This window comes from Xiphophorus couchianus, chromosome 18 (genome assembly GCF_001444195.1).
Source record: "Xiphophorus couchianus chromosome 18, X_couchianus-1.0, whole genome shotgun sequence".
NCBI lineage: Eukaryota > Metazoa > Chordata > Actinopteri > Cyprinodontiformes > Poeciliidae > Xiphophorus > Xiphophorus couchianus.
In genome coordinates this window covers 8524346-8538573 of record NC_040245.1, presented here as the reverse complement: position 1 = coordinate 8538573, position 14228 = coordinate 8524346, and the positions used below count along the sequence as shown (strand labels likewise).

Here is a 14228-nt window from a genome sequence, read left to right as displayed (position 1 = left end):
ATTACCTTTGTCAATGAAAGGCCATTTAAAGCAGTTCTTGTTTACTTGTTGTTGCATTTACTAGAGATGACAAATCAAAGATGACGCGGTTTTTCTTCAAAGAACCTCTGTCTCCTGTCTACTCAAAAACATCTTTGAACAGAAATGGCAACTGTCCTTTGAATTAGAGATAACTTGAAGTTGTTACCTATTCCTTGGAAGTTTGCAAAGAAAACAGAAGAAGCACATAAATGGAGTCATATTTCTGCACCCTCAAACGACAGATGTTCTTTGTAGTACGCCTGCAGGAGCCTGTATTTTCTGTCTATATTACCCACTGTCTGCTTACTGTATCCCTTCTCTCTCCTCTGTTGTCACATGAAACACCCTCTTCTTCGTGATCTTGCAGAAGCACTTGTTCTGCCCTCCTCCATGTGAAACCTGAACCCAACAGCAGACCTCTGGCTGTCTGCCACCACATCCTCAGTAACCCTGCTCACCTGTGCATGTACAGACAGTGAGAGAGAAGCTGTTTGAGTTGACTTCTTGCAGAAGTAGACATACCCATTTGTGACAATACCTATGTATTTTATTGGGGATTTTTCTGTGGTAGAACACCACAAAGTACATAGTGCATAATCGTGCTTAAGGACAAAATGATTGTTTTTCACATTTTTGACAAATCTTTAAACTATGTCATGCATTTGAATGCCGACACATCACTTCTTACTCATCAAAATTTAATTCAGGGTATCCAATTATCTTCAAAAGTCAGATAATCTGTAAATGGAGTCCATCTCTGTGTAATTTAATCTCAGTCTGAATCAAAATCTTCTACTTAGGCCTCACAGGTTTGTTATAGGAAGGACAGATATGAAAGATTTGTGCCAATATTTTTTTTCCGATATTGGTATTCTTTCTACACTGTGGGGAAAGAATACCCCACAGTGGGTAAGAGGACAAAGATGGGTTTTTTTGCATCTTTGTCCTCTTTTATGACATGCTTTCAGTGGTATTTCACCACACCACTGAAATACGTTCACTCTTATAGCTAAACACCCCACAATCCTGTGCTGCATCACAATAACTGTGACGTTACCAAACAAATGCTACGTGGACAACTACATACCCCTCTCCTCCTGAAACACATACAGCAACAAGATAGGAATAAATATTTGTAATCAATATCAGCTCTGTTTTACCTTTCAGACCAGAACCAATATGAAAAATAAACTTCTAACAGGTCAGGTGAGGTGATCTAAGACCAGGACAAATTTTAGTTTTCCAAACCATCTCTCTGGCCTTGATAGAAGAAGCTATCGACAAAATGGAGTAATGGACATGTGGACGAAGGCAGTCTTGTCAAATGAGACCAATAATGTTTGGTTTATATTCCAAACTGCTCCATATGATAGATACCAACACTGGACATCACCTTTAAAATGCCCAATCTGACTGACAGCTGTAACTTCAGAGAAAGGGCTGAATATAAATTCACAGCAGACCTTTCAGCTGATAAATCATTTTATTTTTATTGTTAATGTCTTAAAAATCATGTTTAACTTTCCTCCCACTTCACAATTGTTCATGATTTTGCATTGTATTTAAATGTGATACAGTTTAAGGTGTATTAATGCTTTTGCAAGACAGTTGATCTATGTTTAAATCATCATTGCAATTGCTAAGAGCAACTGAAAAGTGGAGATGCGTCAGCACATGTTTTGTCTCATCACAGCTGTTGAAGTTTCACACAAACATGGCGTCAAGTTACCTTTCAAGTTTGTAACTGGGCACCTTTGGTATAACTTTATTGTTGTCTGGTTGTGGGTTTGAATGGCTGATTGTGTTTATGTCCAGTTGAGTCTGTCTATATGAGCTTTGTAGTCGCAGAAGGATTCCTGTTTTTTTTTTTTTTTTCGCATCTTTGTCCTCTTTTATGATATGCTTAAAGTGGAAAGCCCTTTTTAAGTGCGATGTTCTGACAACAATGCTGTTTGAACAGCACACAGACTCATTTGCGGCATTGTTTCCATTTGCATGGTTGATGATGTTAAGTGCTCCAGATTGTAGCTTCATATGCACCACAGACATCACAGCATTCTGCAGCTCCTCTGCTGCTTGCTTGAGCACTTAACTCAGATGGAGAGCAGCCCATTAGAGGCAATCAGTTTCCTAATGGAGCCAAAATGAAGATGGACATTAGGACTAGAGGAGGAGTTGATACGGAAGGCAGCTTGAGAATGAGGCCATGACTGCAGGTGGAAGTGGTGTGATCGTACACCTGAGGAGATTGAAACCAGGCTGTTTTTAAACCAGATGTTGGGAAGCAGCTTCCTGCATGCTATCTCCATTCTACACAGTGGACCTGCTGTGTGCATGTTTGCTTGTCCACAGGTGAGCACTTAGGTGTTTGATTTCCCATTTTCACTTATCTCACAACTGAGAAATAGAGAGAGAACTATTGTTCTATACAGAAGACTTTGACATTTTGTTACTGCAGATTGGACTGTCTCTGTGACTCTTTCTAGGCATAAAGAAGCTGTGTTTTCTGTCTCCTCACCCTGTCATGCTCTTGATAATTACCTTGGCAGCAGCCCGTATGTTGGAATGTGTTTTAAGAAATGGTCTACCTTACTGTATGTCTGCAGCTTTGAGTGTTTTCTGTTCAAGAGAGCTGGTTTACAGATGAGGGCAAAGGCAGGCTGAACGTTTTGTTCTGTTTGCTTAGCAGGCATTCCTCTGATCACTGGACCCGATCCAGATGAAACCCAACCGCTTCCCTCTGGACTCTGCACAGTGCTGCCCTCACAGGAACACAGCGACACAGATTGTTCTTGTACAGCTTTTTCTTAATAATGAGTGCGGTCCAAAACATCTGACTGGTGGCTTGTTGCTTTTCTGTCCAATTGAAACCCATCATTTTGTCCGGATTTTTTACACGGTGCAGCGCTGTGCCCTGTTATTTTTTGCATATTCGGTAAAATTGACAGGAGGCCAGCTGTGAACTGCAATTTTTGAGTGCTGCCAAAGATGTGACTAGGGCTCTTTTGAGCTAAACCAATTGGTTATAATTCTGGGTGTACATTTAAGGTTACTGTCCTCCTGGAAGACAAACCTTTGGGCATTGGGCATTCTGGGTAAATTCAACCAAAAAAAACTCAGGAGTCTAGCACTAGTGGGAGACTCGGCTTGTGGTCTTATACCAACAACAAAAGAAAAATCTGGCGCCTCTCCATTTTTGTTTACATGAAGAAGGTGCTCAGTGTCTTCTTCAGAGGTTTTCATGTTGCTTCCTTCAGTAGTTCTTGGTGCAGCACCACTACAGGCAAGAGGGTAGATGGCTCTTTCAAAGGGTTTGCGTCATTTGACAGTGTAGTGTGGAAGCAAACTGCACCAGCTGAAAATTTAACAAGTGTTGCAACTTTGGTCCCCAATTGAACAGAGTTTACTGGCATATCAGGTGTGACAACACACTTGGTCTCAGGTCTTTCACTTACAGGATTTTCTTTATTCTTTTAAGCTGTGCATCTTTCCCCAAAACACACAATAACCTAAACTAATTTCTCTGATTTTTCATGATCAAGATGATTGATTAAATAAAAAAACAGGGAAAACGTATACAGCTGTCTATATTTTTTATTTCAGTCATGTCAAAAAAGAAAATGCTGTATCCCAGATGTTTGTTTCTCTTCTTCTGTTTGTTTAGGTCCTTATGGTTGAGGTGGTCTTAGGTGCCCCTTGCCATGCCTCCTGCCATGACAGACCTCCTGGACATATGGGCGGCCCACTCGCCCCTGGCCGGACACGCTCCGGATCAGATCACCGTGGACTTTCTGCTGCCCACCGGCATCTACATCCAGATGGATGTTCCCCGCGAGGCCACAATTCAACACATCAAACTGGTGAGGGGGATTTCTGAGAATGTAAAAACTCATAAAGCTGAAACTAGAGGCTCAGCTAAAGATTTTTTATATATATATATATATATATATATACATTCAGACCCCATCTAGGTCATACGGTGAAACAGGTGGTGGTGCAGCCCACAGAAAGTTAAAATCAGACACATTGTCAGTCAGGCTTGATCCAATACTTGTTTTCACTGTGATGATTGCTGTGGTCTGCTCAGTGTTTTTTGTTTCTTCTGTCAGCATTTTACTTTAAATAGTGCCACAGTGACTAATGTCTCAACTTCCTTGGAACATTTCTGGTTTTATTAAACATTTGTCACTTTGGCCTGATATTTTTCCACTTACTACTTTGATCAACACAAAGCAACTTTCACAAAATGTCTGGCAACGTAGCATCATGAGTCTGTGCCAAGGCATCAAAAAAGCTTTCTTCTACATTTATAAAGGGCATCCAGAAGAAAAGCGGAGGGTACTCTGACTTTGCTAGAGGCTGAAATACTTCCTTGATCATTGATAAAATGCTAAAGTATTTCTGCCTGCAGAGGTCAAACAGCTAAAAAAACAAGATTAGTCTTGACTGAGCATGCATTCTTATGGTGAATGCATGCTCATTCATTTATGATAAAAGTAGATACTGTTACCTGGAAGGCACACCTTTATGTTAAATCGGAAAAGTATTATACATCGTTGGAAGGTTGATGTGTGCTGTTCTGACAGCCCACCCTGGGAACATGCAGTCAGAGGACTGGCTCTCTAATCATGTCGATACTGTTCTGATTGAATCACCCAATGAGCTGATTCTTTAGTCACACGTGTTCCTGATTGGGAAACACATGAGTTACTGAAAAACTTCATGTGCTTCTCTTTATCTTTAATTTTAAAATAAAAAGCTCAAGATGCTTTCACACACTCTTCACAAGGCATTAATATAATTAATTTTAGGCTTTTATTGATGGATACAATATATAATTTGAATGATGACATCACCATGGTGAAACTACTATTGGGTGAGACTTTATTGTGATTTTTCTCTAATCTTTATGGAGTGCTATAGTGGCTAATGTCTCAACATACAGGCTTGTATATATCCAAACATTGGAATTAATAGTTGGGCAAATGTGCAGATGTAACCAGAGACTTTTTTTGTTGTTGTTGGGCTTTAAAATGGGAATAAATGGTTCTCAAAATTTCATTTGAATTGCTTGGTTTCCAGGCATGGGTCTGACTTTTAACCATGGTATTTCAATTTCTATCAGTATAGAGGCCAATCCAGAAGTTTAAAGTTACATTGCTTTATTCACTCAAAACCAAAATTAATGTATTTTGGGGATCATTTTCCTGTAATTACACCTAAATATTTCCCAGGTTTTAACCATCCAGCTGTTGCTTTGAAAGTAGCAATTTCTTATAATACCATCACTGTACCATTCTGAACGGATAACTTAGTATTTGTCTGACCATAAACAGTTTCTACAAGATTTTTGGATTTTTGTTTATCATAACAGGTGGAAATTCCAGTCAAATGTTTGACAGACTTGAGTTTTGGCAGGTCATGGATTGTTCCTCTGAAGGAGGCGGTTCAATTCAGAGAGTTGAAACCCAGACTGTGTTGCATGGTCCAAACTGGAAATGGTCCCAAACCCACGTCTAAACTGGTTACCAGTTTAGCGTTAATTTGTTAGAATGTCCAACCCTTTTGAAAATGCTCTGTGATTTTTGGTCTGAGAAAATTCCCTATAAATTTAAAACTGTGCATATAGTTCTAGTTTTTAAATAGCGTAAGTTGTTTGTTCATTCATCCCACTTAAAAAAATGGTTCATATAAATCTTTAAAAGCCTAAACTTAATTACTTTCAAGCTCATGACCATATTTAAATCTAACCCCTATTTGGAAAAACACAATATTTTATGTATGTAGACACAAACACCCCAACAAACATGTTTATTCCACTTTTTCTTTTTTAACTTGGATCTCTTTAATTAGTTCTGTTGGGTTCATTAAAGTGTTTTATTGTGTCTCAAAGCTCCTGGTGTACCTCGCTAAATGTATTTCTCCTCCTTTTCAGCTCTTATGGAAGCAGGCTCAGAACTTCCCACTGTTTCCCTCCCTTGGCGAAATGGAGAGCCACATGTTCGAATGTGTCAACCAGGCAGCTGTGCACGAAGAACTGGAGGATGAAACCCGCCGACTGTGCGACGTTCGGCCCTTTCTGCCAGTCCTGAAGCTGGTGACGCGCAACTGTGGACGAGCTGAGCGCCTGCTGGACTCCAAAATAGGAGTACTCATTGGAAAAGGTGTGGAAACGCTGCATGGAAGAGTTTCATTTAATGTGGCGGATAAGGGAAGCTGGCACAGCTGCCGAGTGGTTCACTGAAGTTAGACATCTTCAATGAAAGAAAACCTCTTAGTTTGGTATGTAGGGCAGCGAGTGATTTCCTGCACACAGTAACTCTGACCCAGCAAATCTGTTCTAAAGGTGGATAATGGGAAGACATGTTGGTTGACGAGATAAGTCTTGCATCACGTTGAGTGATTTGTCCTTAGAGGAACGGAGGGAGTTAGTTCAGATTCTGCAGGCTGTTTTTCAGTAAATGGGAGACAAAATAACTCTCCTTGGGCACTTAAAATTTAGATTTATTCATTTGGACCTATTTAAGTTCCATGTACATATGGTTTATGTAAGCTTTCCAATCATTAGAATACATTCTCATACTTAGGAAATTAAGTAACACTATCTATGCAACACCTTTCAAGACTTCCTGTACAGAAGAAAACTGTAAACATCAAACATCAGTACATTAAAATATTTGAGGGGTGTACAAATTTGACAATTTGGACCAATATTGATATCCGATATATGATATTAATATTGTTGTTATAACCTATAACCAATATTTGCCGATATATACATTTGAAGAATTTTTGACTTCTTGAAAAAAATTACCACAATGCTGACTTCACCAAATTTCTATTGCAAGTGTTTTCTGAAATAAAAATCACCTCACCCCAAACTTTTTAGCTTTTCTTTTTTTTTTAATGGTTCGCTTCCATTAAGCAAATTTATTTTTGGAATTCCAATTTGCCCAGCTTTTAAGGTCAGCTATTGTCATATGACCAAGCAAATAAATGACCAAGCTCCTCCACCCCCAATCAAGACTGAAATAAATAAATATCAGCTGCTAATGCCCCAGTTTTATTTATTTTACCATTATGCTAAAATCAGTTACCAATATCGTCCCATACCAATGTTGGTGCCAATATATCATGCATTCCTAACATCAGAAATTAAAAGTAAATTGAGTGCAGTTGCATTTTAAGAAACTCAGCAAACTCTTCAAACTGTTCAATGTCCAAATGGTCAAGTGATGCCTTGTTTTGATAGACTCCAAAACATCAGACATTGGAACGCCTATGATCAAAACAAACATTTTCACAGAAATGCACAGCGAGGAAGAGAAAGAGCTCTGAGTCGTATAGATGGAGACTATTCGACTCCATCTATACAATGGAGACATATAGTCTCCATCATACTATCTTCCAATAGTTAGTTAGGAAGAACTAACTATTGATGGTTTTTCTTCCCTGGCTCCTCTGTGGTCTGGCACAATCTTTTAAAGCCTTTTGTCGAAGTAAAGTGGAACGCTGCAGGCATGAGTGGATGGCCATTCATCCTGCTGAGCACACCAGCCCACACTCACATGACCCAGTGTGTTTTCAACATCATCAGTACAGTCGCACAGCTCCCCTATATTTTAACAGCTAATATTGACCATAGATCTTGCCTGAATGCTGATGGTCATAAAATACTGAAAAGCTGTAAAAGGCAGCATGTTGTTATCAAGAGAGCAATGTTCTGCAACGATTTTTAATACAAATAAGAAAAAAAACTGGGTAACAAAATGAAATATCATCTTTGTCCTCTCCTTTAGGTCTCCATGAACTGGATGGCATTAATGACCAGGAGGTGAAGGACTTCCGCAGTAAGATGTTTCGTCTCAGTGAAGAGAAGATGCAACGAGTGCAAATGATGACGTGCAACGAGTGGCTGCAGGCCTGTTTCTCGCCGCAGCTGGAGCCTGCAGCATTGACAACTATCACAGATGGGCTCAATGACCGGCCAGCCGATCTTAAAGTCATCATCCACTTTGACCAGTCTCAGGTGAGAGTCGGACTTTTTTTTTTCCCATATTGATATCATCAAGTCAGTCCCAACTCAAGTGATGGTCTAAACAGGCAATCCCCTGAATTAGGGATGGGAATTAATGATTAATTGTCGATTAATGGCTTATTACATTAAAATTTGTTCCAATAGATTAATAATGTTCACTTAGAGCTTCTTTTAATTTTATAGTTTTGCTGCCCTTGAGCACAGAGACCTGCTTGTCATCCCTAAGCTGAGCCAACTGATACAGAAACAAAGATGGTGGGGCAATACCAGAACGGGAAAGAAAAACGGTCCAAACAGTCCGGTGTGGAATGCAAAATCATCAATCTTTTTTTTTTTTTATGCATAGCACATTTCAGCAACAAGGCATTTCAAAGTGCTTCACATCATAAAAACACAATATAAAGTCGTAGAACACACAGTCAACAATTGAAACGTGACATTTTGTCAAGTGCCATCTTTGCACATCAGATTGTTGATTAATGTTTCATTGATTGGCTCAAAAGCAACTCCAAAAAATCCACTTTATGTGGTTCTGCTTAGAAATGTAAACACTCAACAACCTCGTGACGTTTCACCTAAATAGCCATCATTCAGCCGATGCATGGCAGACAGCAGCAACTTCTCATTTAAAAAATTACTGATGTGCTACAAAGGCAAAGGTGTGATGATAGAAAAGCAGATGGGATAAGACAGAAAAATTGTAACATGATGGAAAAAACAGAATTTGTGCTAATAAGGTAGGTTGACTTTGAAGCTGTTGGGAATAAACTTCATGGAGCGAAGTTTTAACACTCCTTCAAGAGAAACAGATGTGTAAACGTTTTTTTTTTTTTTATTGTTCATTAATCTGAGGTGCCTGTTTGTTGTAGTTTATACATATGTCAAAGTTTAATAGTGAGAAAACCAACATTTTATGTTTATTCAGTCGGTACTCAGGTTTTTAAGAAAATGGCTGCTTATCATTAGTCAATCAATAAGATCAATAAACTTTAAATTGACTCATTAAACAATAACTTTCATTCCTACCCTGAACTATACATTCTCTGCTTTAAGAAATCTGTAAACACATTAAACACAAAAAATTATAAAGAAAATACTATCTATTTAACTATTTTTTAATATTATTTTACTGGTGAGCTAATTTTACTTTGATAAGATAATGCTGAGTTATTTTTCTGCTACATTGAGAATTTCATTAATATGGCATAAAACACCAAGATCAAATAAATTGGTGTATTAATATACCCTTCAGCCAAACCCACAGGATGCCTGGTATTGATTTATTCCATCTCTTGGATAACAGTGTGACTTTCTGCCCTGCTATACAACACAAACCCACCTTGTGTGAGTACAAAGGAGAAACCATGTGACCCCAGCAGCTCATGCTCATGTTACTGAAGCTCCAGCCTGTTTTCTGCCCACAGTTGGCAGCTTCACACACACACATGACTGATCCCAACTATCAAGACATGTGACGGCACTAAGTGGGTCAAAACCATCAGTGAAATTATGCCATTCTCTGTCACTCTCACTTACATTAGCATTTCAGCTCAAGGGAGCAGATTGCTGATTAAAATGAACTGTCTCCTCCTCGTAACTCTCATCTCTGTGTCCTTACCGGTCTCGTCTCACCACGCATACAGAAGCGATATCATCTTGAATTATAAACACAGGGTTGTGTTCCTCCAGACTCCATGCAGCAGCTTTGATTAGCATCGCACACAAAGACTGACCAGCTGTTCCTGTGCGCTCAGGTGGATGTAGGCAGGAAGTCTTATTTTGGAGGTCAGACACAATAAGCTGCATTACAGACAGGAAGTGTGGCAGTGTGATTTATTGTGTGTGACCTAGATTTACCCTGAACTTTGTTTCGATGAAATCATCAGGGTTGCTTTAGAGTTCCTTCACATGTTTTTGGAAGGTTTTTATTGTCGGGTATTGTTTGGAGAGAGCTACTATCCATAGTGGCTCTGGCCATGTTCTGTTAATTATTAATGGATGACATTTGTATTAAATCTCCAGGAAATTATAATTCTATTTTTGGTATCAGGTCAGCGGGCTATAAATAACAAAGTGACAAGCTTCAGCGGACACTGTAATAGGCAAAGTGTGGATATGTGTTTAAGCACATTTTAGGAGAGAGAGAGTCAGTTTTACTCGGGTCCATTCAACACTTATAAGTCCCTTGTTCTAAAGCAGAAATAGTATCTCTATACATGAGTAAGCTTGTCGCAATAAGCAATAGATTAGTCACATGATAAATTAAAATTATCTCCATTTTTATTCTGATTAATATTGATGATTTAAAGGCCAGTTTTGTTCACATAAACATAATTTCTTTCCCTTATTGTTTTTGGTTGTTCTGTTTTTTTGTTTGTTTGTTTTTTGTTTTTGGATACTTGAACAAAAACCAAATGTTGTGTTCCAGTGTTGTGTTCTTTACAAAATAAGTTTGTTGCTCTTTGACAGGGTGAACTTGCACTATTATGTCATTATCATTATAATACTTGAAAATGGCCTCAAAACAACAATGTTACTGTTTATCACAAAATTTGTCATCATGACAGGCATGAGCACTAATTTTGTGTGACAGGCATTTCCTCTGTAATTCTCAAGGAACAGAGTTAAAGTATTTATTTAAGCAAAGGATCTTTTTATACAACAGTAGACTTTTTTTTTAGATTAAATGGGTTTCTTCTGGATGTTGTTTAGCACCATTTTTCTCTTCAACTTCCTAGTGTTGGACTTTAAAGTATGCAGCTTTGAATTAAACTAGCGAGCCGACCTCTAAACGATAATTTCCTTTGTTTTCAAGGATCCTGGATTGTCTAATGGCAATGAGCAATTAATCAAGTCCTTCCAGCATCTCTTCTCTTGCATTACTGAGCTCTAAAGTGAAACTATAATATGCTGATTAAGTTATTTTATATTCTATTTATTTATTATTTGGAGAGGTTATTTAGATTTTTTTTTTTAAATGTTGTCCATATATAATTTGTTTATCTTCTACCTGATGTCGTTTAGCTCTAATTGCTCCTTTAATTCCTCTCTTGCTGGCCTTTTCCTCTTTAGGACTCAACAAGTCTAAAGGTGTTGTCGTCTAGTACCCCCTCTGAGCTGATGGAGATGGCTGTGAAAAAGTGGCTTATCACTCACGCGCCTGAGGAGGAGGAGTGGAGTGGTCAGTATGTGCTCCGAGTCAGCCATTGCCTGGAGTTCCTCTGTGGAGACCATCCTCTGATTCAATACAAGGTCAGTGGAGACACACTGGACCTCATCAGGGGTCAAGAAACATTTAATTACTTTATTTATGTAACAAATTCAGCAGTCAGACCAGCATATAAGAGCTGACAGAGTTGCAGAATGGTGACGGTTTAGATCCAGTTTATGAGTGTGGATCATGACTTAATGGAATACATACAGTCTGAGGCAACATTAATTATGGCTCATCAATAATATGGTCAGCATATATGCAGAGGCTTTTTCATGTCTGTGTGTTATGTTCTAGCTAGTAAAAACAAACTTATATCTATGTTCACGTATTCTGTAGTTATTCAGCAATAGGGCTGCATAATAAGAAAAAAGTGACTGCAATTGTTCTTTTTCTGAATTTGTGATATGAAAAAATTTACAGCCATTTTTAACAGATGACTTGAATAGCATCTTAAATTATGCAGCACTCCTGGCATCTTGTACTAATTATTAATTGTTTTGTAAATGTTACAAGTATGGTTTTTCATTTATTTGGGAGTTATTCTTATTGGTAGGATCGCAAAACAGTAGAAAATCCAGTTTAATATCTACCCATTTCCTTCTTTTTTCTATTTCTCATGTGCTTCTATAATTCTGCGACCCTTTTAGCTAATTATTTTTGGGTTCCAGTCAGTCCACTCTGATATGTGTGTTGCACTCACTGACATTTCAATGACAATATATTAGCCATATATTGTGTTTTTAAGTAGGTTTTAGCTGCAGATGAGGTCACAGGAAAGGAGTTGTCTTTGAGCAGTTAGGCTAAACAAAATATCCAACAAAGGCCATGTTTTTGCAGTTTCTGTTTTTCTTGACAGAGACAAATATTCAGATGAGATTTCATGCGTCACTCCAGGATATGACAAATTCTAATGTGCTTCCAGTTTGGACTTTGTATTCTTACAGGGGATTATTTTCTCTAAAAGTTTCTCTTGAAGCACCTGTTTGGTTTCTTGTGAAAGTTATTGAAGTTTGAAAGTTTGTTTTTTCTTTTGTCAGATTTTATTGAATCTTTCGTAGTTTTTGTTTAGAGTGAGTTTAAACATGCCCTCTTCCTGTCTTCTTCACAGTACATTCGCACATGCCTTCAAGCTAAGGAGCCTCCTCACCTCACCCTGGTCCACACCAGCACCATTAAGGAGCTGTTCGACAAGGAAATGTCTGCCATCAGTGCCGTAGTCAGCCGCAAGTCCTCCAATCCACCGTTACCACTACCTCCGAAACGAAGAATTCCCACGGTTAGTCCAGTACAGCTGTGGACAATCGTCCTGTCTTTTCAGCCTTTATAATTCCCAAATTACCAGAAATAGATACACGCCAATCGTTTTTATTTGTGTCAGTTCAAATAACTAATTTCCTTCCCTGAATTTTTTTTCATGTTTATAGCCGGTGCACAGCTTTGACTTGAATAAAGACAGGATTCTGATGCCACTATGAAAACATATTCTATGTACTCTAGATAGTATAAATGTTTTAATATCCTGCAGTGTTTACACACTAAAATAGCTAAAACACCATGGAGTAATTGATTCACCTGGGCAGAATGTTGCAGGTGTGGAGGTTTACTAAATAAACACTCTTGCCAGCTGCCATCTGCCTTTTATGAGGCAGCATTTAAAGTATGTCAGAGCATGCCTGCAGCACCCTGCCAGCATTCGCCACGTCGTCAGAGCGGATCAGCGGCTCCTGCTGCTGCTTCCAGGTGCACAGTGACATCGCAGCTCAACGCCAGCGTCCGCATTTCAAATGTCACGCTTGTTTTTAATTGGCCTTCATTAGAGAGACTCCTGGTCAGGTTCTGACGCCGGCTGGGCTGCAGGTCTCCCTGTGATGTTCAGCTTGGAGAGAAGATAAATATCATGCTTTGTGCGTCGTTATGTAACTTTTTTTTCCAAGTTTCCCCATTGCAAAGAATGGAGAGATCTGTAATTTTCAGCATAGGTACACCTCAACTCTAAAAGAATGAATCTAAAAAGAAATCATTAGCATTTTATTGCATGATATATGTATTCAATACAATAGAACAGTAGAACTGCATGCTTGGTTCAGAAACCTTTGCTTACAATTCATGAGGTCAGATGCTTTCTATAGTGTCTGAGCAGGTCTAGCCTGGTAATGCTAGTGCTAGCATTACCAGGGTTTTCGACCTCCCCCCTGAAGTCCCGAAAGAGGGTCAAAAGACCCTGAGTCCAAACTGACGACTCTGATGGCTCAAATTAGCATCCCTTCTTCAATTGTAAATGTGGCCATTGACCGTCAGGCCAGAAGGTAGGAGTGTGAATAGTCCATGTTGGGGATGGGTGCGATCTATGATGGAGGCAGCTCTACAGTAGACTCTCCTGTAGGTAATGCCTTATTTACAGAACAAAAGCGCCTGTTCAAACCTGCTTATAGGATGTTAGCTAAAATCCTTCAGGTCAGTCGATCCGTCTCTGGGCTCCAAAGGTAGAAATGTCAAATGACCCTGGTAATGCTAGTGTTAACACTAGCATTACCAGGGTTTTCGACCTCCCCCCTGAAGTCCCGAAAGAGGGTCAAAAGACCCTGAGTCCAAACTGACGACTCTGATGGCTCAAATTAGCATCCCTTCTTCAATTGTAAATGCAATTCCTGCATATTTTTCTGATTATCTGTCACATTTCCATCTACAAAGCAGAACATCAAAGATTTTTACATTTGAAAATTATGAGGTTTGTTTTAGTGTAAAACAGCAGGACGTTTATTAGACCCTCACTGTACACTACAGTAGGGAAAATAAGTATTTGTTTTTCAAGGGGTCTGCTTTTCAGGAAATCTCAGCTGTGAGACAACATGCAAAAATATCAAGAAAAATCACATTGTATGAGTTTTACATAACTAATTTGTATTTGAATGCATATACAGTATTTTGTCACCTCCCAAGCAGGAAAAGTTCAGG

General features: G+C 38.8%; 1 protein-coding gene across 1 annotated transcript in view; it reads left to right on the top strand.

Annotated features, from left to right (window-relative positions):
* Positions 1-14228, top strand: part of pik3cb (phosphatidylinositol-4,5-bisphosphate 3-kinase, catalytic subunit beta) — a 60276-nt gene that overhangs the window by 24254 nt on the left and 21794 nt on the right. Inside the window, exons 3-7 of the mRNA XM_028045413.1 lie at positions 3686-3881; positions 5957-6185; positions 7821-8050; positions 11132-11311; positions 12382-12549. Coding sequence (XP_027901214.1) covers positions 3723-3881; positions 5957-6185; positions 7821-8050; positions 11132-11311; positions 12382-12549 — 966 coding nt within the window. The 5' untranslated portion in view covers positions 3686-3722. The remainder of the gene's footprint in view (positions 1-3685; positions 3882-5956; positions 6186-7820; positions 8051-11131; positions 11312-12381; positions 12550-14228) is intronic.